The following is a 26916-nucleotide window of genomic DNA, read 5'->3' on the forward strand; positions in this document are numbered from 1 at the left end:
GGAACTCCTTCTCCCTGGAGGTGCATGGTGTTCCCACACTATTATTTCACAGGCTTGTGAAAAACTTTTTTAGAAAAAGTTTGTTCACCGAGTGGTTTGCTGTTTTAATTCTACCGTTTTGTGCTGCTAATTTATGTTTTAAAAGATTTTTGGTTTTAAATGTATTGTTATTGTTCTATATAGCCTTGAGCTCTTTTGGAAAGGCAGTATATACATTTAATGATGATAAATGTGAACAGCATCCAGAATTATACAACATTTGAATAGACTAATATGACTTCCAGTTTTACGAAGACTTACAAATGCTAAGCAGGCCCTTTGCCTACTGTCACTCTACCCTTTTCCTTCTTGCCTTTTCAGACTTTGCCTCTGGGCAACTCCAGCAGAGCTGACTGCAAACTGCACATCTTGCAAGACAGCAGGCATTTGTTCTTGGTGTGTGTCCCTGGAAGGTTCTGGACTGTGTGGTTGCTGCTGGGTGGTACGTAGGAAGGCAAGGGAATTTCTCCCTATAACTTCACGTGTACTGGCATTTGGTTGTGGATAGCACAAGTTCCATATGCTGAAAGTGTGTCACTCTGAGGTTGTTTTTCAAAACATTCCATTTGCAATGTCCAGGTTGCACACTTTGTAACATGACACATCTTCAGCGTTAGGAGATGAAGTGCCCAATCCTATGCAGCTTTCCAGTACCGATGAGGCTACAATGCAGCCCTGAGCTAAGGGAACAAATATTCCCTTACCTCGAGGAGGCCTCTGTGTCTGCTCCCCCCACCATATAATGCAGTGCACACCGTGGCATAGCTGCATCTGTGTGGAAAGTTGGATAGGATGTGGCCCTAAGCCTTAGCTATCATCTTCCTGCCCAATGTTCACAATAACAAACTGTGATTATGTTGTTTAGTGCACAGCACTCATAGCAGCAAACACAAGAATGTGGCCAACAGAACTGAATGAATAATGTGCATTGAATAACTTGTTTAACAGAATTCACTTCTCTATTTAAGCTTTTAAGGCCTTTACAATCTTAAAATAAGTTTTCAGAATTACAGTTGCAATCTGCCAATGAGCTGCACAATATTATGAATTAAAACTGATCTTACCATCAAGGTGGTACTTTAAAGGTTTTTAGAAAGCATATTACAGTTGGCTTTCTCTGCACATTTAACTGTAGGATATTTGCTCTCCTAAAGTATATACGTAAAAACTTCGTCAGAAGTGAACACCAAAATAGCATTATTGTAGCAGAAGCAAATTCCTTTCATGTTTTTGGAAATTCTGTTTGCAAAATGTGCTCTGTTGTAACTTAATTATAACATACATATAGATAAACACGTACAAGTCTGAAACGCTTGTGACTTCTACAGATTCTGAAACGCTTGTGACTTCTACAGCATTTGATGTCACTGTTACTACCATAATTTGAATTGCAGTCATTTTACCCTGTCTCGTTCTTTGGTAAAGGATGGCCCTGACTTGGTTCACTCTACTTTGTTACAATAAGAATCTAATTTTGTTTTAAATTCTGAATAATGGTAGCCTGTAAACCATTCTTGCCACAAATTATTCTCTCTCTGCTCTATCCCATCATTAACTGGTTTCTTTGCTGTCTTTTAAAAAAATACCCAAAGGTGCCATGTACATCACTTAATCTAATTGGTTTAATAAGCAAAAAACCTGGATTGCACAAAGGGGGGGGGAGCAAGGGAGCAGCTGCTAAAAGCCTCTGTGGACCCTTGTGAAGGGAAACCTGCTTCATTATTTCCATGGAAGTTCTTGTGGTTAACCTGTCATCCAACAACATTAGGTGGGACACCAAGAAGCAGACACCCAGGCAGATACTCACTTGAATAAGAATCTTGGGAAGGGTATGGATCCTTGGGGACTGCTCTATTGAATGTGATGCTAGTGGTCTCTTTTATAAGAGTGGCTGTCCATGTGGTTGGGTGACAAGGCTGCCTCAAGTGGATCAAGGCCCCCACTTCCCTCCACAATTTCCTCTTCCATTGCTTCCCCTTTGCTTCTTTTCAGATGGCAATGGGAATGGGGGGTGGGAAGAGAGATGGTGGCAGTGGCATAAGGTGGGAGAAAGGAAGTGGTTCATGTGCATGAACAAGGAGGAACAGTGGCAGCTCTGCAACTCACCTCAGGTTCCAGAGGCAAGGGAGCCAGGGGTGGCCCTGGGTGATGATTCTTTATAATACTGCAGAATTTTTTGGATGAGCATAATGACCACAGCTGGCATTGGGCCCTATGGACTGTGCATGATGCCCTGTGTGCATGTGCATGGAACTCCCCCATGGCTACCTCCTGTGGCTTCCTTTTCCCCCACCTGCTTGTTTACTTAGAGTAGTAGATGTGGCAGCTTCCTCTGTGCTCAGGAAACCTTTGGTAACAGGCCGGTAGGCATTTTCTCCTCCCATGCTCCGCAACCAATCGACTTCTGCACAGAAGACCTAGGAACAAGTTCAAAATTCTAGAGCCATATAGTGACTCCAGATTTTTTTAAAAAATGGGCAACTTGCCCACAACCCACCACGCAAGTCTAGATTTTCACTTCTTGCCTGATGGTGACATGAAGGGTCCTTTAGAGGGCTGTGGGGCCCCAGCACATGCCTAGGTAGACCCAACTTCCTGGTGCTTCTCCTATTCATGTTGGCATCCTTCAGTCTCGGAAGACTATGGTGTCACGCTCTGAATGGTGGTTCTGGAACAGAGTCCTCTCCAGTGCGCGAAGCCTGGGTAAAGTAGGTATGGAGGATAGGCTGTTACCCTTGCAGCAAATCCCCCCTCTCCACGTCGCTGAAATGGTCCAACGGAAAGGCAGAGGCCAATACGGTTGGTTCCAGCTGCGTCGCAGGAGTTGCCAGAACGTGACTGTGTTCAGCCATGAACTTCCTCAGGGACTCCGGCTCCAGATTTTGCCTCAAGGTTGACTCCTGAGGCCTTTTCCATAACTGGATGTAGCCACAAGGCAGTGGAGGTTTGGGATCAGAGTTTTCCTTCTCTCAGATGAGCTGCCTTCCCAGGCTGACGAGTCCCATCTTCTCCTATTAATAACCACTATAATCCAGTATACAACAGGAATGTTAAACAACTTTATGTTCAAAAGTTGCAGAAGCAAAGTAATTGCCATCATGCAACCCCAATGCGAGCACTTATAGTTTCTGGGGTTGTATGCGGAATGCTATTACAGGAAATCAACCTTGACTGTTCATTGGAAGGACTGATACTGAAGCTCCGATACTTTGGCCGTCTCGTGAGATTAGAGGACTCCTTACAAAAGACCCTGATGCTGCGAAAAATTGAAGGCAGAAGGAGAAGGGGACAGCAGAGGATGACATGGTTAGATAGTGTCACTGAGGCAATGAACATGAATTTGGACAAACTCTGTAAGTTAGTGGAAGATGGGGGGGGCCTTATGTGCTGTGGTCCATGGGGTCACGAAGAGTCGAACACAACTTAATGACTGAACACACATGCGGAATGAGGCATTAGCGATTTCCTGAATTCAAAACCAAGGTTGAGACTTTGGAAATTTGGGTTTACAGTATATGGTACTTTGAATTCTGCAAAACACCACCTAGGCTGTGTGTGAATGAATTGAAACGGCACGCATACACAATGACCTGTAGAGGTACATCATCCTGTTTAACTGTCAAAAAAAATGAGCAACACCAATTATCCCAAGATCTCCTCCCAACCCATAACACATGAGCCCCAGTCTAATTCCCTTCTTCTAGCTATTAGACCCATTGATCTGAGACCAGGAACTCATGTGATTTCCTTGCATATTGCTGACAACGGAAGCAGTGCTATATATACATATGATGTCTACAGAAGCCCAGAAGAAATCACCTGTGGCCTCTTTCCGAGCCAGGAACTGCTGATGAAAGACAAGCCTTGGCTTGCACATTCACGATTACTTTTCAGGTGTTGCCATTGGTGGAACGCTGTTTTGCAGCCTTCTCTGCATGGCATGAAAATGTCATGGCTGAGTTTGGGTCATTGTCAGTACCTTCACAAAGGCAGATCACTTACCCGCTTGAGAAGAGGAGCTGACAGGGCAGTGAAGGGAATGGATATCATTTATTAATGCTCCCGTGTTGCATTTCCTTTTGATTCTTTTGTTGGCCAGAGAGAGAAAAGTGGTGATGTTTAAAAAAAGGGAGCCAGAGCTCACAGAGAAAATGGAGAGGGATGGCCCTGGGAAAGAAGAGAACTCTATAAGACAGTGGTTTTCAAACTCTCTGGGAGGGTTTGAGAGCCACTAAGTCTTTGTGGAGAACTGGGGAAGGCAGCGGGGGTGGGGGAAGGCAGCGACGTGAACCCCAGGATTGCATTGCTCAGGGGGCTGCAGGGGCTGCACTCACCAGTCCCTGCAGCAGTGTCCTGGGGGTGTGGGGAATCCTGCACAAGCATCTGCAAGGCTCCCCATATCTTCCAGTTTTGCAGAGATGGAGCACAATCGCTGCACTTTCTCTTCTGAAGTTATGGGGAGCCCTGCAGACACTCGCACAGGGCTTCCTGCGCCCCCAGGACGCTCTGCAGGGACTGGTAAGTGCACAACAGTCCCTGCAGCTCCCTGAGCTACGCAATCCTTGGAATCACGTCAGCTGTCTCCCCCTGTCCCTGCCCCTTAAGGGTTCAGGTCCCTCTGGCTGGGGTGTCACAATGCCCTAGTTTGAGAAGCCCTGCCATAAGTGATGAGAATGGGGTAGGGTGCACTGACAGGAGAGACCTAGAAGATGTTTGTTAAATGTTATTTATTTATGCTTAGATGTACATGTTTCTTTGAGGTCCAGAGGCATCAACAGAACAACAAAAATCTAATAGCATGTCAAGGAGGCTTGTGGAAAAGAAGGGCTGGAAAGAAATGGATAAAAAAGTCAGAGCAGGAGGAAGTCTGTTGGGGAGAGGAGAGGCTGGCCAGGCAGTTTTCTATGCTGGGGCCAGGAGGGAAAATGTTGCTCTGCTATGAGCTACTTCCATCTGGTTTAAGAACTTTTATGGTAATGCAGTGCCTTACAGATGTTATAGCCCTTGACTTTAATTATTCAATCTTGCTTGGTGAGCACTTGCTTGCTACTGAGAAAACCATCATGCATCATTAGCACAAAGAAGCCAGCCATTGTCCATATGCCCGGACACAGTCCTCATCAGAGTTCCACTTCAGCCATGGTTTTGAAAGAATGTGTTTGTTTATAGTTTCAGGATTGCTATGCTTTTGATTTTTTTTAAAGCATGTACAACATTCTGAGAAGCTACAGGGCTTCTCTGGTTTTACTCTCTCAAGACAATTTATACTTGTAAATCATCTCCTGGTGTTGTACTCACTGGTTTGCTTTCATCCTGGTGGAAACAGTTGCTGCTCAATATTGTATTTCCTCCTTGGTATCTCTGCTATTACACATTCAGCCTCTGCAAAACCTCTCTAGCAAGTAGTATTTCACCCTGCACTGTTGCTTTATACTTCCTCTGTTAAGAGGAAGTATATTCCTATTCATAGCTCTTTCTCAGCTGTCCTTGAAATGTCCATGAACTGGTGACCAGTGGCAGCAATTAGCTGAATGAGGGCGAGCTTAATCCAGGCAAGACACAGGTGCTCCTTGTCAGTAGAACAGCTGATGTGAGAATAAGGGCTTAGATTGGGACTTGCGCTACTGGAACAAGTGTTCTGGAATAGCAAGCTCCTTTACAGTGGTGTGAACCTAGCTGCCATTGTGTGCTTCCGAGTCACTGCTGCAGATGGGTAGTGAAAACAACAGTGGTTCCAGAGTCCTCTGTCTACACTGGTAAGTAGAAAGTGGGGGTGAGTCACAAGCAGGAAGGGGAACTTATAGAGAGGATGTGGTATTTTTAAGTGTTTTAACATTTTAAAAATTGTGATGCAAATGTAACTATGGTCCATAAATATTTTCCCTATATTCCTATGAGGAGGAGCTGTGGCTGAGATACAGCAGCTTATGACAGCCCTGCAATGTGATAAATTTTTATTATCCTCATACTGAAGGTGAGGTCATCACCCTGTAACATGATCTCCGTGTATTGGGGGAGGGGGGCCTGAGATCAATTCAAAACCACTTAATAAAATCTACAAGAACAGTCACCTTGGTCTTTTGTAATTCAGAAATATAACATCCTCCAGGATCTGGACTCCAGAGGAGAAAAGGGTTTCTCACAATCCTGTAAACTTGCTAACTGCAGCTTTGCTCCTAGTCTATGCAGCTCTTGGACTGCTCATCCTGTTTGACTTCAGATCAACAGCTTCGACACCAGTAAACACTAAAGTTGTCTTCTGGTCCAGCTCCAGTCTTTTAACCATCTGAGGGCCAGGATGGTGTAGTGTTTTGGGAGGTGGACTGAGACCTGGAAGACCCAGGTTTGAATCCCCCCTCAGCCATGAAGCTTCCTGGGTGACCTTGGGCCAGTCACTTTCTTTCAGCATCATCTACCTCACAGGGTTGTTGTGAGGACAAAAGGAAGGGAGCAGCTGTTTACACTGCCCTGAGCTCTTTGGAGGAACAGCGGTATAAAAATGTGAATAAATAGATTATGCAACCTAAGGTTGCATACTCAAACTCACTTAACCCTGATCAACAGTCTTAAACCAACATTTATTATATGTAATCAAGGTAATTAAAGGATGGATTTTTCTTATCCTTTCAAGTCTTTCCCCTCCCTACCCTCTCAGCTCTTATATCCTCTTATAATGCTGCCTGTGACTGTTGCTTCTTCACCACAGCAACTCTGAACCATTTCAAAGATTTCTGGTCTCCCTCAAATGACTCTGCCTTGCTGCTTCTTATGCCTAGAACCATCTCCTAGAATACAAGTATGAGTCTTCCTCTATTATTTCCTCCAAATCCATTTTTAAAACCCATCTTTTCCATAAAGACTTTGGCATGCCTTAAGTCTTCTTTCCTTGCTGTAACTACTTCTGTGTAATACTGTATGTGTAACTGAAATAATTACATATGCTTTCTGGTATTTCTCTACTGTTTGCCTAGAACAGGGGTGGCCAACCTTTCCGCTTTAGGATTCCTGGACCTTCAACAATTGTGTAGAGAGAATTTTAGCAGGTACAGCTTGTCATCTGTGACCTGCTGAGATTCCCCTCTTCTACACATTTGTTAAAGGTCCAGGAGCCCTGAGTTGAAAGGCTGGCCACCCCTGATCTAGAATGTCAGCCCCTGTTCTCTCATTCTATTACAAGTGCCGTGTATTTGCATTCATTTCCAGCTTCACTCAGTTACAACTCAGCTGGGAGAGCTGCCATGGCAGTTAGATCCTGCTTGGTTCAGCCTCTCAGTAACCAATGTAAGGAAGGAGGAAGAGATTGCTTCAAGGTTGTTACGCAGTTACTTCAGCTCTGTGCTCCTGGCAGTTCCTTTAACACTGCTTATGCCCTAGTTGACTTTGATTCTGTCTTCTTGTTCGACTTTAATTTTGAATTATTCATTGCTCTTCCCACAGCTTTGGGATCAGTTCTGCTACACCTGGTTTGCCCATAACAAAACCCTTGCATAATTCTACATATCTTATCCTATGGGGACTTATGCCCTCTTACTTGAGCCTTAGGCCAAGGACAGACTGGACTCCAACTTTTCCCAATCTCCTTTTGAAGCTTTTCAAACTAGTGGCCAACACCACATCTTCACAGATGTGTGAATTTCACAGATGTTGTGAATTTCACAGGTGTTCACAAATTCACAGATGTTGTGAATTTCACAGACTAATTACATGCTGTGTGAAGAAGTAGCTCCTCCTTAAATTGCTCACTAATCAGTTTCACAAAATGACCTCTGTTTCTAGTATTGTGAGAGAAGGAGAAAATATCTATCCACATTTGGCTTTTTTCCCCTGAAGAAAAAGGGTTATTGGTATATACATTTCAAAATATGCAAATACTTAATGCCCACTAGTTAAAACTTAAGACAAAAAAGACAACTCTCCCCTCCCCCCCCTCATTTAGCTAACTGGTCAGATGGCAAACCTAATACACAATGCAAGGAGCTCCCATTTCCAATTGAACTGCAAGGTGCTTCCTACTACCCTAATTGATGTGATATCCCAAGAGTTTATTTTCCTTTGCATGAGAGAAGTCAATGGAGATTTATGGTATCTTTGAAATATCTGTCTATTTACAAATGAACACAAAGTGCATAGTGGAAGCACACCTATAGTAGGCAATATAGCTGCTACTTCTACATCAGATCCACAACAGCAGCACTTGTAGCACCAAGTACCAGTCACATTCTTCTAAGCTCCCAGGCCAGTTTATAGGAGCTTGCCTTTCTCACTAACTGAAGAGTGTGATTCTTCAAAGACAAGGGAGATTTCAAGGAAGACTTCTTGACTACAAAGAGGATTAAAGTTCTTTTGCTAAGTCCTTCACCACCCATTAGTTGCTAGGGGATCAACCTGTTCACAACACCACAGGTAGATAAACACATTATGGTGCCTGTTGTGACCATATAGTGAAAGTGAGTTGCTATGTAACTGCTATGAATAAAGTTAGCTTTGTTTTTGAAATCACTCTATGGATTAGTATTAAAGCACCTGTGAGTACAACATAAGAACATAATAACAGCCCCACTGGATCAGGCCATAGGCCCATCTAGTCCAGCTTCCTGTATCTCACAGCGGCCCACCAAATGCCCCAGGGAGCACACCACATAGAGTAGAACTCTAAGTCTTTGGTATCACAAAATGACTATCCTCCATTATTCCTAAATTATCTTTGTCTTCACCTTTCAAATTGTGAACAGATGTATTCACATCTGAAGGCTTTGGGCAACCTGTACAACAGGCACTAGGCAAAACTGTTGCCATATTTTAACCTGGAGATTGATGATATACCTATAAATCTGCTATTGAATTGGGATCCTCATCAGCCACTTTCTCTACCTTTTTTCTTACCACCCACTGCCCCCTGTAGGGAGGACTCCAGCCATGCTGAAGAAAGGGGAAAGAAGCAGATAAAAGAACCAGAAGGAAAATGGATGAGATAAAGCTACACTTGTTGAGTCTCCAGCAGTGAATTTAAAGATATAAAATAATCCCCAGGTTGAAATTTGGCAACCCCAAATTCATTGCTAACTCAGATGACTGCTAAATCTACAACTTAACCATTAAAAATGGTTCTCTCCCCCAGAAGTAACACATAAACAAACTTGGTAATTGCCCCAAGCTCCACCTCCATACCAGAAAAATAACTGGCATAAACAACCTCTCTGCTTTGATCCTAAGAGTTGTACTATAAGACTGGTACTGTATAAACAGATTACAAAGATACAGTCTCTGACCACTTAAGAAACAATGCAGTAAATTTCCTTCACCGTACCTTGGATATCAAACAATCTGGAACCAGCCCCTTGTTTCAAATTGGAGGGAAACTTTCTTTTCTTCTTTTTTTAAAATAAGAGAGGTAAACATTAGGCAAGAAAAGGTCATTCTTCCCTTCCCTTTCACAGAGAATTCTGCATATGCTGTGTTTACCAGCAGTGACTCTCAATGCAGATTTTTTTAAAGCCAAGTTGTGTACACACACACAAATAAGAACTGGGGAAATAACTGCAGAAAACCCCCTTGCTTTCCATTCACAAGCATTTTGGGTTCTAATTTGCAGGCCACTGTTTCCCAGATCATCTGCTGCTTCAGGGCTGTTTTCTTTATAACCAATTTCAGTAGCCAAAAAGGTTTTACCACTTATTTTATTTACTCAAGAAGGGCATCATCACTGTACAGCTGGAATCAATCAGGGATCATGCAGTGAATGAACATGGTAATGTCAAGGCACTATGCAGCTAATAACATCTGGCTAGGAAACCACTGAGGGTGGTGAATGGGAAAGATGGAAATGCCACATGGCTGATTTCCATTGCTGGACACTGGAGGCTTCATCGTCTCCCTGAATTGCATGGAAAGATGTTCACTCCAGTCCAACTCTACTAATGCATAGTTTTGCATTGTTAGTTGGGACAGAATGTGGATTCCCCCAGCATTCTGCCCCTGCATATAACTGAACCAGAGCAAAGGACCATTGGGTTGATTGCCATGGCAATGAGGACACATTTTAATTTAGGGAGGTCATCATGTCGCAATAGTATAAGGGAGGCACCGAGGGTAATATCCACTCAGCAGCCCAACGCCAGACAGAACAGGTATGTTTTGAGCCCTTGCCGAAAACCCACGAGCAAGGGGGCAGTTCTCGGTTCCCCTGGGAGGGCATTCCACAGCTATGGTGGCACCACAGAGAAGGCTTGCCCCCGAGCTGCCACTCCTCTCATGTGGGACAAAGGAGGCACTTGTAGAAGAACCCCTTCAGCTGACCTGAGAGAGCAGGCTGGAATGTATGGAAGGTCTTTCAGGTAGCCTGGACCCAGGTCGTGGAAGGCCTTAAAGGTTAGAACTAGCACCTTGACTTAGGACTGGAAGTGGATGGGTAGCCACTGTAGCTGCTGGAGCAGTGGTCCAGTCAAGTCATAACATCTGGTCCCCATAACCACTTGGGCTGCTGCATTCTGCACTAATTGCAGTTTCAAAATTGTTTTAGCAAAGTACATAGAGTACATTGCAGTAGTCCAGTCTTGAAGTTACTAAAGCACTGCAGCCAGGTTCAAACTACTCAAGTATGGTTTCATTTGGTGCACCAGCTCAAGCTGGGTGAATGCACTTCTAGCAGCTGCTGCCACCTGATTTTCCAGGGAGAACTGAGAGTCCAGAACTCCCAAGCTGCGCACCTGTTTTTACAAGGGGAGTGCAACCCTGTTCAAAGTGGGTAGATGATTCAGTGCCTGCAGTGAGGATTTCTTGACCAGGACAACCTCTGTCTTTTCCGGATTTAGTTTTAGCTTATTGGTCTTCATCCAGTTGCTAATGGCATTCAGACAACGCCCCAGGACTTCCACAGCAGGAAGGTAGGGAGAGATAGAGTTGGGTGTCATCTGCATATTGGTGGCACCCTGCACCAAGGCCATGGATGACTTCCCCAAGCAATTTCATGTAGATGTTAAAAAGCAGGGTAGACCCCTGTAGCACCCCATACTGTAAGGGCCAGGGTGCTGAACAGGGTGCTGAACAGGGGTCGCGTAGCATTGCCATCTGGGACCTGTTAGACAGGAAGGAGTGGAACCATCGCAGAGCAATGCCCCAGTTTGGCCTGCTGATCCAGGAGGATATAGGGGTCAATGGTGTTGAAAACTGCTGCAACGGCCAGCAGAGATACACTACCCCATCTAATCCTTGGTGAAGGTCATCTATCAGAGCAACCATGGCTGTCTCTGTTTCAAAACCTGGCCTGAAGCTGGACTGGAAGGGGTCCAAATAGTCCTTCTCATCTAGGAACCCTTGGAACTGGGATGCCACCATTCACTCAATCACTTTCCCTAAGAAAGGAAGATTGGAAACTGTTCGATAGTTGTTTCAATTAGTGGAATCTAGAGATGGCTTTTTAAGGAGGGGGCGCACAACTGCAGTTTTCAGGATGTTGAGCATCACTCCCTCCCACAAGAATGAATTTACAATGAGTTGAATCCGATTGGCTACTTCTGCCTGTGCATCTCATATTAGCCAAGCAGGGCAAGAGTCAAACCAACAGGAAGATGGTCTCAAGTTCCCGAGGATCCTATCAACATCTTTAGGCTGTATTAGTTGAAAAGAATTCCTAACGGTGGGGTTGGCAGATATCATAGGGACAGCTACTGGGATAGTTGGGTCAGAATCCAGTTCGTGACTGGAAAATTGAATACGATCAATTTTCTCTGCAAAGTGGTTTGCAAATTCATTGCAATGCTCAACTGAGCACTCCATTTCATTTGTTGGTGGAGCAGCGTGGAGGAGATTGTGAATTACTCCACTGGGTGGCTTTTTGCCGATATGATGGTGAAAGAGAAAAATGCCTCTCTCCCACAATATCTGACCCTCTGCAAACCACCATGATTCTGGCCAGTTGGTCCTGAAGGATACCACTGGTGATTGTACTGAAAACTGCTGAGAGGTCCAGCAGAACCAATAGGCATGAATGCACCCTGTCCAAGTTCTTTGGCAGTTCTGCTTGCAGGTTAGAAGCCAGACTGAAAAGGTTTGACAATTCTCTAACACAGAAGGACTGAGGGAGGGCTTTTTAGGAGGGGGCAAACTGTTGCCCATTTCAAGCAGGCTGGCTCAATGTCCTCCTTCAAAGAAGCAATTTGCCTGCCCATCCGGTCAGTCCCATATGGCAGCTTTTGGCCCTAACTGATACCACACCTGTCAGAAACATGCTGGAAATAACTTATCAGTTACATAGCTGTATGGAAATCTAATTTTAAAACAATAGCACGAAGTGGGCAATGAGCTGATGTCTGATTTGGATCATACTTGTATTTAGAAGGCTTTTGCTTTGGAAAATATCTGGCTTATAAAAAGTTGCACAATAGAAATCAAAGGACCAAAAACCATATGAGCTGAGACACCAGCAACAGCAAAGGAAACAGAAGAGATGTTTTACATTCTCTTTTTTGTCATCAAGCTGGATAAACTAGCAAGGAATCAAGATATTATGAACAGAAAGGGAGGAGGGATAATTGACAAGTCTCCTTTTGTCAAGAGACATTTGCCTTGAATTTCACCCTTATGTCTTGAATGAAGAATCATCTCTTTGTAGACATGGCAAGGTCTATTTTAAACTTTATTTTTAAAAAAATATTTTCATTTACACTTGTAAATATAGCAACGCATAAAGGAAAATGAAGGATTATCTGCATCCTTCAGGCAAATGCGCAAATGCTGAAGAGAAATACAGACTCTATTCATTACAACAAAATGTCTTCCCAAAATGTACAATGGCCCTCTGTGATGTGGCACACAGTTGGATGAAAACTACCATGAGTTAGGAAGGAAAGCCATCTGTCAAGAAATATGTCTTTTTTGAAAGGTACACATCCTGCTTAGGCTGGCGGGAACTTTCACACCCAAAGTACATCAGATTCTCTTGTTCAAAATAATTTTATTTATTAACTTATACCCCACCTTCCTGCACAGAAGCATGCTCAAGGTGATTTACATTCTAAGTTATACTAATATAACCTAGCAATATAATATACAGGTATGCCCCGGTGTCTGTGGGTTGTTCTGTTTTGGACCCCGCCCCCCACACACAGTTGACTGAAACCACGGAATGCCCTCCTACCCCCTGAAGGCTCTGCTCTCCTTGTCTCCGCTTCCCCTCACCTCTGGAGGGTCCTCTGAGCCTAGCAGAGGCCGCACATGTCCGCCCGTGGCCTCTGCCAGGCTCAGACTGAGCCTTCGAATAAACAAGATCACTTCCAGTTTTCTCATAAAACCAGAAGTAAGGGTTTTAATGCCTTATAAGGCAATAGGAGGCCAAGGAAAGCCCCTAAGGGCAGAGCCAGTGGTGAACATGCTTGCAAAATATAATAACCAGGGGAAGAGGACTAAACAATAAAGTTCCTTCTTGTAGTAGTAAATCTTTATTACGGTCATAAGACCAGCCACATATAAAATGTCAAAATATATAAGCATATATATAGATATACAAAGATATGCAATATATTATGATTAGGTTTAAAACAATAAAACGATTTATCATTATGTTGAAACAGTTCTAAAATACCCAGCAGCAACTTCCAGCCATCTCCCCAGAAACAATTCCATTCTATCTAGCAGACTATACTCTAACTACAGAGGTACATCCATATTTAAACTTCTTGTAACTTCCAACCAACCAGTAAGTCATAGCCTCAAAATGTGTTTTGTGGTACACAAGAGTTTAGTGAAGATTAAGTAGTATTTGGCATTTAGAACCAAAATCAAATCCTTGAAAGCTCTGTGATTCAACATTTGTGGCTAAAGTGGCCAAGTTTATATTGCTGATAAGTTAAAATAATGAGATATATAAATACTATCTTTGAGCAAATTTGAAAATTAAACAAGTTTAATTTCTCTAAAAGTAATGTTTGTGTAATGTTAATAAGGGCACAATCCTAACCCACTTTCCAGCACCAACATAAGGTCAATGCAGTTCCAAGGTAAGGAAACACATTCCCTTACTTTGAGGAGGCCTCCATGAATGCCCCCCAACTGCAGGATGCAGCACACGTCCCATTGGCACAGCTATGCCAGTGCTGGAAAGTGGGTTAGGGTTTGGGCCTTAATCAGTTAAATTAACTAATAAGAATAAAAAAATAAGGGACATGTTTCCATGGCCACATAAAATGCTGGAAAACAAAGTGAAGAAATAAGGAAATATAATAAAGTTTTACGCTTATAAACAAAGCATAAAACAAATGAAACAACCTTATTGATCTAATAAAGACACTGTGTATACTTTTTATTCAATGGTCCCAATCTTTGATCCACCTGCCATCTATAGTAAAATGAAGTCCACTAAAAAGGTAATGATTAAGTTGTACAGATATTTAGGAATGGAGTAACTGGAGATGAAGAAGAAGCAGGATTGGAACTTGTTGGTGAAGCACATCCTAGAATATCTGGAGCACTGCATGGATACACTAGTATTGCATAGGGAAAATGTAAGAAATAAAGACAAGATGAAATTTACATGTATGTGAGCTGAATGTTTGAATGAGACTCCATGGCATTCCAAGGATTTCAATAAAGTATATTTTGCACTAGTTCTTGAAAGAGATTCATACTGTGACTCCAAATGCCATCTGGTAAAAAGGAATTCCAAGTTGGAAATAAAGAAGGAATAAGTGAAAGTTTTCAAGTTTGGCTCAAGTGTCAATCACCTGCCTATATAGGCAAATTTCAGAATATATCTAAAGATACGATCAGAAATCCACCAGCTGTGATTTCTAATTAACCAAATGAATTTACAGGGCATGGTTTTCAGCCAGTCCTGATAAATAACAGCACAGCCACAGCACTCATTAAGGGCAGATTTATTCAGACTTTTTTTTTCTTTTGCCTGATGGCTTTATAATGAAAAATCCATTCTAGGCTGAACTTTTAAGAGTGATTTTGGCAGTAACTGATCTGATGTTATAGAAATGATGACTCACCATGTCCTGGAAAAGGTTCAACTCCCATCCATCAACAAATTTGGCTTGTATTGTTGCAGTATGGTCAGTCCAAATCCTGGCCTGAAAATTCTGGTATGGAAACCTATGGAAACCTACAGAACCTACATACATGTTCACATGGACCAGAAGTATTTTTTTTTGGCACTGGGGCTGGCTCGTTCATGAAGCCCACTGAAGTGGTTGACTCAGGCAACAGACTGACGGGGAGTACCCACCTCCATCAGTCCACTGCTTGTATTTCCTGAACTGGAAAAGGAAGAGGAAGTAGAAGAGGAAATGTGAAGGAAGTGGTGGACTAGAACATTTCCAGTGCTCTAGCCCAGGGATGCCCAAACCCCGGCCCTGGGGCCACATGAGGCCCTCAATGCCTCAATGCAGCCCTCAGAAAGCCCCCAGTCTCCAATGAGCCTCTGGCCCTCCAGAGATTTGTTGGAGCCCACACTGGCCTGACGCAACTGCTCACAGCGTGAGGGCAACTGTTTGACCTCTCACATGAGCTATGAGATGAGGGCTACCTCCACTTCTTGCTGTTTCACATCTGTGATGCAGTAGCGGCAGCAAAGGAAATGCCAGCCTTGCTTTGTGCAAGGCCTTTTATAGGCCTTGAGCTATTGCAAGACCTTCATTCATTAATATAAGTTCGTCTTTAATATATTCATTTTTTAAAAATTATGTAAATTTATTCAAATTTTAAATGTAAATTAATTCCTTTTCCCCCCCCCCGGCCCCTGACACAGTGTCAGATAACTGATGTGGCCCTCCTGCCAAAGACTTTGGACACCCCTGCTCTAGCCTACTATTCACCTCTCCTTCACACTTCCTCTTCTACTTCATCTCTTCCTTTTCCAATCCAATAAATTTGTGCCTCTCTTTTCCAATCCATAGAGTGGGAAGAGCAAAGGTTGGCACATCATCTGGCAAAAGAAGGTAGCATTTGGCACACCAACTCAGATTCCAGGAGGACTTGGGCCAGGACCAGTTCAAGCATATTTTACAAGTTTTACTTATAGAGTCAGGGTGGTGTAGTGGTTTGGGAGTTGGACTGAGACCTGGAAGATCCAGGTTCGAATCCCCCCTCAGCCACCAAGCTTCCTGGGTGACCTTGGGCCAGTCACTTTCTCTTAGCCTCACCTACCTCACAGGTTTGTTGTGAAGACAAAAGGAGGGGAGCAGCTGTGTACACCACCCTGAGCTCCTTGGAGGATGGGCAGTATAAAAATATAAAATAATAAATACTTAAGCTGTTTCTGCCCAATGTTGCGTATATGCAACAGAGATAAAACATGTATACCTGTGGGCTGGGCAGAAATGGGTTAACTATATACCACAAACTGTACAGTGTGAACAACAGAAATACATATTTAGAAAATGTGTATCATTTTCTGAGTTAGAACTGGTTGCAATTTATTGTTGAGAATTTTATGACAAACTCAGGTCTTCTGCCATGTGGAAAGTCCCAGACTCCTTTCAATGCCCATCCCAGACTCCTTTCAACCACCTTTCCCTTCCTCCAACTTTGGACTGCAGAGAGGAAAAATGTATAGTATAATGGGTGTTTGCTGCAAATCTTTCACAAAGGAAGAGTGGTTCTTCCTGTAAGTTCAGCTTCAAAGAAAACTGTTATTACAATTGCTCAGCATATAAAATTACTGACATCAATTAGCAATGTTGCTCAAATAACCTTCTGCAAGTCTGTTGTGATATATGAATTGAACCAACTCGATCAGCTTGTTTGCTGAACCTGATGTGCAAACCATAAGCTCAAAGAAAGTTTCTGCCAATATTAACACTCTTGCTTACAGTGACATAATTACTATTTTTGTCTTATGAACAGTCACTTTTCATGCAGAAACACAATCCAAACTTCAGTCAACAGGTGAATGTAAAACCACTGCCAAGTTACTAGCATAGAGGAGTGCTTGATATGACAAAGGGGGAATTTTCCTAAGCCACTTTCCTGAGCAGAACGTAACTATGGATAAAAACTCTGTGAATGACATAACAGAGCCATTACTCAGTCCACTACTACACTTAAAAGAGAGGCTTGCAGAATTTTTTAAAATCTCAATTCCAAATAGTGAAGAGGAATTTTTTTAATGCAGAAGAAATACATGCACTTGCAATTTTCACCCAAGCTTTTTTTCATCTTTTCCTTGACTGCATGTTGCACAAATTAAAGCCTGTTTTACACAAACAGACTCGCACACAATCCTAGGCATGTCTCCTGAGAAGGAAATCAGAAAGAAACCTAACTGAATTCAACAGGACATCCTCCAAGGAAAATGTGCATAGGTTTGTAGCCTTAGGAATCACTTCCCCAGGGTGCAATCTTAGCCACTGAACAGTGCGTTTGAATATTCCAACCATGTGAACCTATGCTTTTTTGAAATAATAATTTTAAAATCTATTGTGAGATATCTTTGGGAGCCAGATTCATGATTTTAGGTTAGAATGACTGGGGTTGACACAGGGAAAATTATTTTCATGTTATAAATACCCTAACAGCTCCTCCCTTGGTTTCTGGCAAAGAACATGAAAGGATTTTTCCTAGTTAATTGGACTGAAAATTATACAGTGCTGAAACTAGGAAAGAGATGCCATTATCCAGTCAAACAGATGGATGTCTAGCACAGTAACAAATCTGTACATATTTATCTTGGGATCAGTTCACACAAAGTTTGCCTCTATGCCTGGAAATACATTAGGAATGATTTCTGGAGAAATGTATATGACGTGCCTGAATTAGTCGACTACGTGGATTTTCCAGATCCCAAAAAAAGCAGGATACTGTCCTAACGCAGCCTTGCAAGGAGTGTTGTGGCAAAGGAGTTGAAGCTACAGGACCTTGGACAGCTCTGAGGGAGGCACTTGATCCCACAGAGCCCCACCTCCAAACCAGCATTTTTATGTCTCCTGACCCTGACCACTCTTTCAGGCTCTACCCCACTGCTGCAGAGTGAGGGTATTTAAAGAAACAGGCCTTCAGACCTGGAGCCAAGCACTCTGCCACCTCTCCACTAGTTGTCACTTCACACATTCCCTGTGGTGAAAGGTTCCCCGCTTTTCATGGGGGGTGGGGTGATATCAGGAAACATGTTCTCAGTGAGGTGGGAGTGTCAGGGTTCTGGCTCTTCACCGCCAGGGTCTTGCTCCTGAACCTGAATTACATACAACAACAACATACAACAAACCTTTATTAGGCATATAAACCTTAGTTATTGGTATTAATATCAGAGATTTGCCCAGCTCCGCCCCCCTCAGGGCCTGGGTTTTGGCTGTCACTTGAGGTTGTGGCCATGACATATTTTTTTCCTCTGTTGCCGCTTACTTCTGCTCTCCGTCCACTGGCATTTTCATTTGGAGGCTATACGTACCTTTTCCAATGCCTCATCTTTGCCCTTTGTCACAAGCACCAGTGCAAACTAATTTTGTAATTTTATGTATCACCTTTCATTGAAATATACCAACATAGTATACAGAACAACAGAGTACTAAAATAAAAATATATAAACAAGAAAACAAATATAAACAAGGAACAGCACTCCAACATCACAAGTGAGAGACATACAGACAAAAAAGCAAAGAACAAGAGGTGCTTTGGAAGTTGTAAGAAGGAAAAACACCCCAAAACCCCTTTCTTCATTGCCCAAACTTTTCTGTCACATTTTTTTTTTAAATTTTCCATTGCAACAATGAAGGACAGAATTGTACCTTTTCAAAAAATAAAAACTGAGATTCCCATTATGTCATTGAGTTTTATGACTTCAAATTGAGAAGACATAAAAGTGACAACTTCTGTGACTTAAACTAGAACTGAGGCAACATGGGGCCAAATTCTATCCAACTTTCCAGCCCTGGTGTAGCTGTGCCAATGGGGTCTGTGCTGTATCCTGTGGTGGTAGGATAGTTATAGAGGCCTCCCATTTGTTCCCTTGCCTTGGAACTGCATTGCAGCTGCACCAGCACTGGAAAGTTGGATAAGACTGGGCCCATGGTTATAGCTGAGCAGTTTTTCAGTCATTGAAGTCTATGGGCCAGAGATTATTAACAATATTAGTTAGGTCTCTTATAGACCCTTGGAAAATTTGTCGTCTAAAGTCCCATGCTGAAACTCCTTGGTACACCTAACACTTCTGTCACTTCTTGTTTATGCAGCTTTCATAAGTTTAAACATCAATTAAAACACAGGATCTTTCAAAGATGAATACACTCGCTTATATTCATTTTTTTTACAAGCTTAGAAATAACTAGCTAAGCCAGAGTAAGTTAAACTGGCCTCCTTTAAAATCCCACTGCATACTACTGGCCAAACCAAATACACAACGTTTATTGGGACTCCTGGCTCCCATCCCTGTGTTCTGACTAGTGGACTACACCCTTGCGTAAGTGGCCAGCAGCAAAGCTGGCTGTGGTATAAAGGACTATATAGTGTTTTCTAACAAAAGCATGGGATTATTTTGGATAGCAAAATACCAGGCAGAGTAAAAATCTTCGGCAATCTGTTATTGTGGGACAGGGATGGTGAGTCCATGTGTGTTTACTGGAGGCTTCATGTTAATGGACTTTGCTTTAAATAGTCACATGTTGTGCAGGCCCTTTGTATATTAGAAAGCCAAATCCAGTCCACTACTTATGAAGAGTGGCTCACCAGCAACTGGATACCTTTCAGGGCAACTACTGCTGGCCCCCAACCATTACAGGGCCAATTAGACTCAGTCAAGACCAGTCTTGTTATGCAGCAACATGCAACTGTTGTGTTAAACAGCACCCTTGCAAGGGAAATGAACAGACAAACATTTAGTCCAGGAGTTCCCAAACTGCAAGCCATGGTTCCCTGGGGAGCCGCAAAAACCAGCCAGGGGAACAGCGGAATTCTGGTGAAAAACCTGTCATCATATACAATGTATAGGATTGTAGCCCTAATGGGGAGCCACAGCCAATGGTCCAGTAGGTCAAGGAAGCTGGCAGTCAAAAATTTGGGAACCACTATCCTAAACCCATCGGTCCATCCCCCTCTTTAGCATGCTGCTCCACTGGGGGCGCTTGATCCATGATCCAGTATTGATCCAGTATTATTTCCCTACTCAGACTCCACCACCACTCTCAAGCTCCTATTAGCCATAGAGGACAAGAGGTTGTCTAAGATGCTAGGATTCTTCAAATTTAATTCCTCCTCTGTTGAGTAACTGGAAGTTCAGGGCAGCCTTTTCAGGCCTTTGTTGTGTATCAAGTTTCTTTCAGGAAAGCCCTACAGCATTCCAACACATAAATGCATTGGATGCCCCCCGCATAGTGAAGAGCTCAATGGAGAAGGTATTTACTACATGCTGCACAATACAGATATAGCATGGCCATTCCACTATAAGTACCAGATAGGAAAACTCTGTCAACAGACTATTTGCTATGGGACTCTCGATGACTTTGAGAAAAGCACACTCATTTTCCATTCTAAATTTTTGGAATACAGAAGGCTTGGGGATTCTGAGCTCGGCAAGAGAAGATCTGATGCCATTCTCCCTTTCTGTTCTGCCAGAGCCTGGCTGGGTCAGACACATAACTCTTGGCAAGAAATGTTTCATCTAAATTTATCATCCAGCTTTCCACCCAAGCAGCTTAAATGCTCTGGAAAGCTGGCCAGTGTGAGGTAATGTTCAGGAGAGATTCTTTCTTTAAGCAGCCTGCAAGGCCACACACTGCCAGCTAAATATAAACCTGCAGCCACAGTCACAAAGGAAAGAAACAAGCCTGTGTGCTCTCTCTCTCCCCCTCCCTCCCCCTGAAGCACTTCCCAGAGCCATGCCACACATTACACACCAATAAACCTGGGTTTCCCACCACGTATGCATTCACAAGGGAATAAAAAATAAATCCCCTCCTTGACAAGTGGATCTTAACAATACATATTTGTCATATTCAGGTTTAATATTTGCAGGTAAACATCCAAAAGCAAAATTAATTAGTACATACTGTACAATTGAATCAGTGATAGTAACACAAGGCCCAGTGTGCCTGCAGCAGTCACAGCCATTGCAGAAGGAGCAAAATAAATTAATTAGTACATACTGTACAATTGAATCAGTGGGAGCAACACAAGGCCCAGTGTGCCTGCAGCAAACAAAGCCATTGCGGAAGGGGTAGGCTTTATGTCCACTCTGAAAAGTCACAAAAACCAGAGGATCTCCAATCTTCCTTGGAGAGGTCTTTCCATCGCCTCAGAGCCATTAGTATAAACCGTTGGTTCTTATCATCCTCAGGTTCAGCACTTGTGAATTTGATCACCATGGGTGCTGACCATGCATCTGAAAGGCCTTAGAAGGCCTCCTGGAGACCTCCTTGTGCTTCAGAACACCTCCCAGATGTGACTGGAAGATGTTTCCAGACACATCAGGGAGGTCAAGGGCTTTCTGTGGACCCTAGTGTCCATGGAAATTGGTATCCATTGGGCATCCTCGAAGGGATCCCCCACGGATATCGAAGGCCTACTTTCTACTTCCTGCCATTCCTCAATGGAGCATCCATTTAACACACCATGATTTAAAACTCTGAACAAAACTATAATAGTATAGCAAGTCCTACCATGAAGTTGTCAATAAGTTCTTGGAAACTGCAACCTTAAGCAAAACAACTTATAACAAAATCAATTTTACCATAGGCTAATTGATATATGTAAACAAGAGCTCCTACAGCATATTTCTGGTCACAAAAACGTTACCAAACTTCTAAATAAAGAACCAAAACACTTCTAATATTAAAGACTGAAATAAACGGGAACTTTCCAGGTCAGAGAAAACCACCCGGATATGGGGCAAATGTGTACAGTGGCCTGGGCTGGGAATTGATTTTTGTTCTCAACAACTTTAAAATGAAACTACTTATAACAAAATGACTTTAAGTGAAGACATGCTGTACAACAAACATCTTGAAAATGAATGACATTTTACCTAGAATATTTTCCACTTTAATCTGAAGTTTTGCTAAGATTATTGGTTTTTTTTCCTGTCATCTGTTTTATGCAGCAAAATAACTCCAAAGAGAACTACAGATTGAGGGCTCAGTCCTATCCAACTTTCCAGTGCAGATGCAGCTGCAATGTAGCCCTGAGGTAAGGGAACAAATGTGTCCTTGCCTTGAGGAGGTCTCCTTGACTGCTTCTCCATTGCAGGATGCAGCACATACCCTGTTTGCACAGCGACATCAGCACTGGAAAGCTGGATAATACTAGTCCCTAAGACATGTGCAGTGGACCCCCACTTTATGATGGTATCCATTCTGGAGATACCATTGTATTGTGAACCCAACACCACTGAAGTTCCCAAACTTCACATTAGTGAAAGTTCAGACTGTCACATTAACACAGTGTCATCTTCTTATGATGGGCTGGAGCAGGTCAATTATAGAAAATGATACATACAGTTTACCGTATTTTTCGCTCCATAAGACGCACCTGACCATAAGATGCACCTAGTTTTTAGAGGAGGAAAACAGGAAAAAAAATATTCTGAACCAAATAATGTAATAAAATATTTAATAAACTATAACAGAATAACATTTGAACCATGTAAAGTGAACAGCAGTCAACAGTGGCATTAAGAACCATTATCACTGTCATTAACAAATGGAGAGACTTAAAGGTTTGAGTACTCTAGTTTTCTGGAAACCCCAAGAACTCATCATCGCTAGAGTCAGAATTTATGAAGCTCACAAAAGCAGATGCACACAAATAGGGGATCACATTATCTTTCTGCTACAATGATGTTCTGCCAGATTCCAATCCACTGGGCCTCGTGCCCGCTTAAGGCTGATCAGTCCCCCTTGTGCAACTCACCAGTGCAGCAAGCAAAAGTGAGTCCAGTTCTAGTCTGCAGATGCCAAGTAAATCAGTCCCATCAATCAGAGTTGCCAAATCAGAGTCCAGAGTCAATAAGCCAAATTACAGTCCAAGGTCAGGTTCCAGGTAGGTTAGTCAAATCCCTCAGGGTATCCAAGTCCAGTCACAATCCACAGTCAGATTCCAAATTCAATAAACCCAGTCAGTCTCCTCTCCAACCTGCACTCCTTCAAAACCCACAAACCCTTTCTGCCTCAGGTACTCCTTATATCCCTGAGGGTCCTATTGCCTTCCAGTGGCTGCAGCTGTGCAGCACACTCTGCTGGATGTCTTCACGGCAGAAGACCTCAGGCAAATACCGCTGCCCGAACAGCCCCTCCTGACCAAGGAGATAGAGGTTGAAAGAGAAGATGTTTCAGACCTCAATGATAAATTAAAGATCAATAAGTCACTGGGCCCTGATGGCATCCACCCAAGAGTTATTAAGGAATTGAAGAATGAAGTTGCTGATCTCTTGACTAAAATATGCAACTTGTCCCTCAAAACGGCCACAGTGCCAGAGGAATGGAGGATAGCAAATGTCACAGTGATCTTTAAAAAGGGAAAGAGGGGGGACCCAGGAAACTATAGGCCGGTCAGCCTAATATCTATACCGGGTAAGATGGTGGAATGCCTCATCAAAGATAGAATCTCAAAACACATAAACGAACAGGCCTTGCTGAGGGAGAATCAGCATGGCTTCTGTAAGGGTAAGTCTTGCCTCACAAACCTTTTAGAATTCTTTGAAAAGGCCAACAGGCATGTGGATGCGGGAGAACCCATGGACATTATCTATCTGAACTTTCAGAAGGCGTTCGACACGGTCCCTCACCAAAGGCTACTGAAAAAACTCCACAGTCAGGGAATTAGAGGGCAGGGCCTCTCCTGGACTGAGACCTGGTTGAAGACCAGGAAACAAAGAGTGGGTGTCAATGGGCAATTTTCACAATGGAGAGAGGTGAAAAGCGGTGTGCCCCAAGGATCTGTTCTGGGACCGGTGCTTTTCAACCTCTTCATAAATGACCTGGAGACAGGGTTGAGCAGTGAGGTGGCTAAGTTTGCAGACGACACCAAACTTTTCCGAGTGGTGAAGACCAGAAGTGATTGTGAGGAGCTCCAGAAAGATCTCTCCAGACTGGCAGAATGGGCAGCAAAATGGCAGATGCATTTCAATGTCAGTAAGTGTAAACTCATGCACACTGGGGCAAAAAATCAAAACTTCACATATAGGCTAATGCAGTGGTTCTCGAACTTTTCCGGCTTGCGCCTCTCCTGATCCTTGTAGCTATTGGACACGGCTCCCCATTACAACACCTCACCCCCAAAATGAGGATGAAGGTGTTATAATTATACACTAGAAGCAAGGCTGCCAACACTCTGAGGCTGCAATCCTAACCACACTTACCTGAGAGTAAGCCCCATTGAACAAAATAGGACTTACTTCTGAGTAGACCTGGTTAGGATTGTGCCCTGAGTTTGTTAGCAGCACACAGGGAGGGTTTTGGAACGGGAGGGCGGAGGTGATGATGAATTTGCAGGAGGGGAAGACTTTGTTTTGTGTGTATCTACTAATTGCAAACTGATGCAAACTGAGACCCAGAGACTGTTTGGCTGGAATCCTAACCCCACTTTCCTGTGAGTAAGTCCCATTGAACACAATAGGACTTACTTCTATGTACAAGTGAAAAAAAATCAAAACTTCACATATAGGCTAATGGGTTCTGAGCTGTCTATGACAGATCAGGCGAGAGATCTTGGGGTGATAGTGGACAGGTCGATGAAAGTGTCGACCCAATGTGCGGCGGGAGTAAAGAAGGCCAATTCTATGCTTGGGATCATTAGAAAAGGTATTGAAAACAAAACGGCTAATGTTATAATGCCATTGTACAAATCGATGGTAAGGCCACACCTGGAGTATTGTGTCCAGTTCTGGACACCACATCTCAAAAAGGACATAGTGGAAATGGAAAAGGTGCAAAAGAGAGCGACTAAGATGATTACGGGGCTGGGGCACCTTCCTTATGAGGAAAGGCTATGGCGTTTGGGCCTCTTCAGCCAGGAAAAGAGGCGCCTGAGGGGGGACATGATTGAGACATACAAAATTATGCATGGGAAGGATAAAGTGGATAGAGAGATGCTCTTTACACTCTCACATAACACCAGAACCAGGGGACATCCACTAAAATTGAGTGTTGGGCGGGTTAGGACAGACAAAAGAAAATATTTCTTTACTCAGCGTGTGGTCGGTCTGTGGAACTCCTTGCCACAGGATGTGGTGACGGCATCTGGCCTGGATGCCTTTAAAAGGGGATTAGACAAGTTTCTGGAGGAAAAAATCCATTACGGGTTACAAGCCATGATGTGTATGTGCAACCTCCTGATCTTAGAAATGGGCTATGTCAGAATGCCAGATGCAAGGGAGGGCACCAGGATGCAGGTCTCTTGTTATCTGGTGTGCTCCCTGGGCATTTGGAGGGCCGCTGTGAGATACAGGAAGCTGGACTAGATGGGCCTATGGCCTGATCCAGTGGGGCTGTTCTTAGGTTCTTATGACTCTGCATGCCTGCAGAGGATATTGCCGATTCTTGCCTAGATGTACAGGTTCAGTACAGTAACGTTTCCCAAGCTCTTAGCCATGGTTAAGGAACTGAGCACAACCACAGGCTCATATACTCTCTCTTCTGCATAAATTCTTCCCCCATTTCTCTCCTCTGCATTAAATCATGGTGTATCATTAAGACTGCACCAACTCTAATGGGAACCATGGTTAATGTTAATTAGCGTTTAAAGTTGGCTACATATAGTCTTGACTATGGCTGAAACTATAATGCAATGCACAGTTGCATGTATCTTTCACCAAGCTTTAAAACACACACACACACACACACACAAGCTACTCCAGAAAACAACCTTGAAAGGCTGCAATTTTGGATGGAGGGCTAGTCCAGGGGTGGGGTTGTTCAACTATTTCATCTTTAGTCATTTTTCTATTTAAAAAAACAAAAATAAAACCCACACACACCTTTTTCCTTTGGTGGACTGGAACAGAAAGTTGATTTAAAAAAACAGTACCATAGATACTCACCTATAGTAGTGAAATTTTTGCGAAGTAATCAAGTTCCAATTATCGCTTCACCTCATCTCCGGTTCAATCAGAGGGCAGAGCTTTTTAACTCTGAACAGTTTCGTTTCTCAAGCAGCAGACAGACAGGCGCCAAGTTTCTCAAGCAGCAGGCAGGCACAGCTCCTTAGAAGCAATTTGTTAACCTTTTATTCTCCTTCCTTCTGCTGCAACCTGCTTCTGCTTTGCAAATGCTTGCAAAGCAGGTCTGTTTTCTGAAACACCAGGATGGGAATCCTCCTTTCCATCTGAAGCAGGCTACAATTCAATGCACCCTTACTTAAGATGCACCCTTACTTAACACCCATGGAAAGCAGTGGGTCTACTTCTGAGTAAAAAGGGTTGCAAATATATGCAGCTGCATTTTCCTGCTGTGAACTGAATTGCACACTCTCAGTTATGTGTTATGGGTTGTATGTTCTACGTAGAGCTTCTGGCTTAACACACCAGACACCTTAAAGGTGGATTTGATTCATGGTTCTCCTGCAGTGGTTCCCAACCTTTTTCACTTGCATATCCGTTGGCAGCCCATTTCCATAAATTGTACCCTTCATATTAGCAAAATGTTTGTAATTAATAATACAAGCCCTCATCTCCTCTCTATGAAAACCCAGACTTCATGTATTTATCACAGTGTTTTCTGTTTTCATCTGTTTGAAGAACAGAAGACTCTGCCTTTGCACTGTTTTGCACCAGAAGTGTGCTGAGAAATTCTGGATTATTGATCACTTTCCATATTATGTTTCATCTTTTTTACTGTGCTGGTTTTCAATCACTGGTTCATACATGAATTGATGACCAAAAACTAGCTATTGGTGGGGCTTTCACAGCCAACTAGCTACCTCCCTTCCTGGTCCTTGCAAGGCATTCCTGTCTTG

General features: G+C 43.1%; 1 protein-coding gene across 1 annotated transcript in view; it reads right to left on the minus strand.

Moving 5' to 3' along the window:
- The window catches only part of B4GALNT3 (beta-1,4-N-acetyl-galactosaminyltransferase 3), a 96582-nt gene that overhangs the window by 51254 nt on the left and 18412 nt on the right, over positions 1 to 26916 (minus strand). The window contains exon 4 of the mRNA XM_066633475.1: positions 7952 to 7966. Coding sequence (XP_066489572.1) covers positions 7952 to 7966 — 15 coding nt within the window. The remainder of the gene's footprint in view (positions 1 to 7951; positions 7967 to 26916) is intronic.

This window comes from Tiliqua scincoides, chromosome 7 (genome assembly GCF_035046505.1).
Source record: "Tiliqua scincoides isolate rTilSci1 chromosome 7, rTilSci1.hap2, whole genome shotgun sequence".
Classification (NCBI taxonomy): domain Eukaryota; kingdom Metazoa; phylum Chordata; class Lepidosauria; order Squamata; family Scincidae; genus Tiliqua; species Tiliqua scincoides.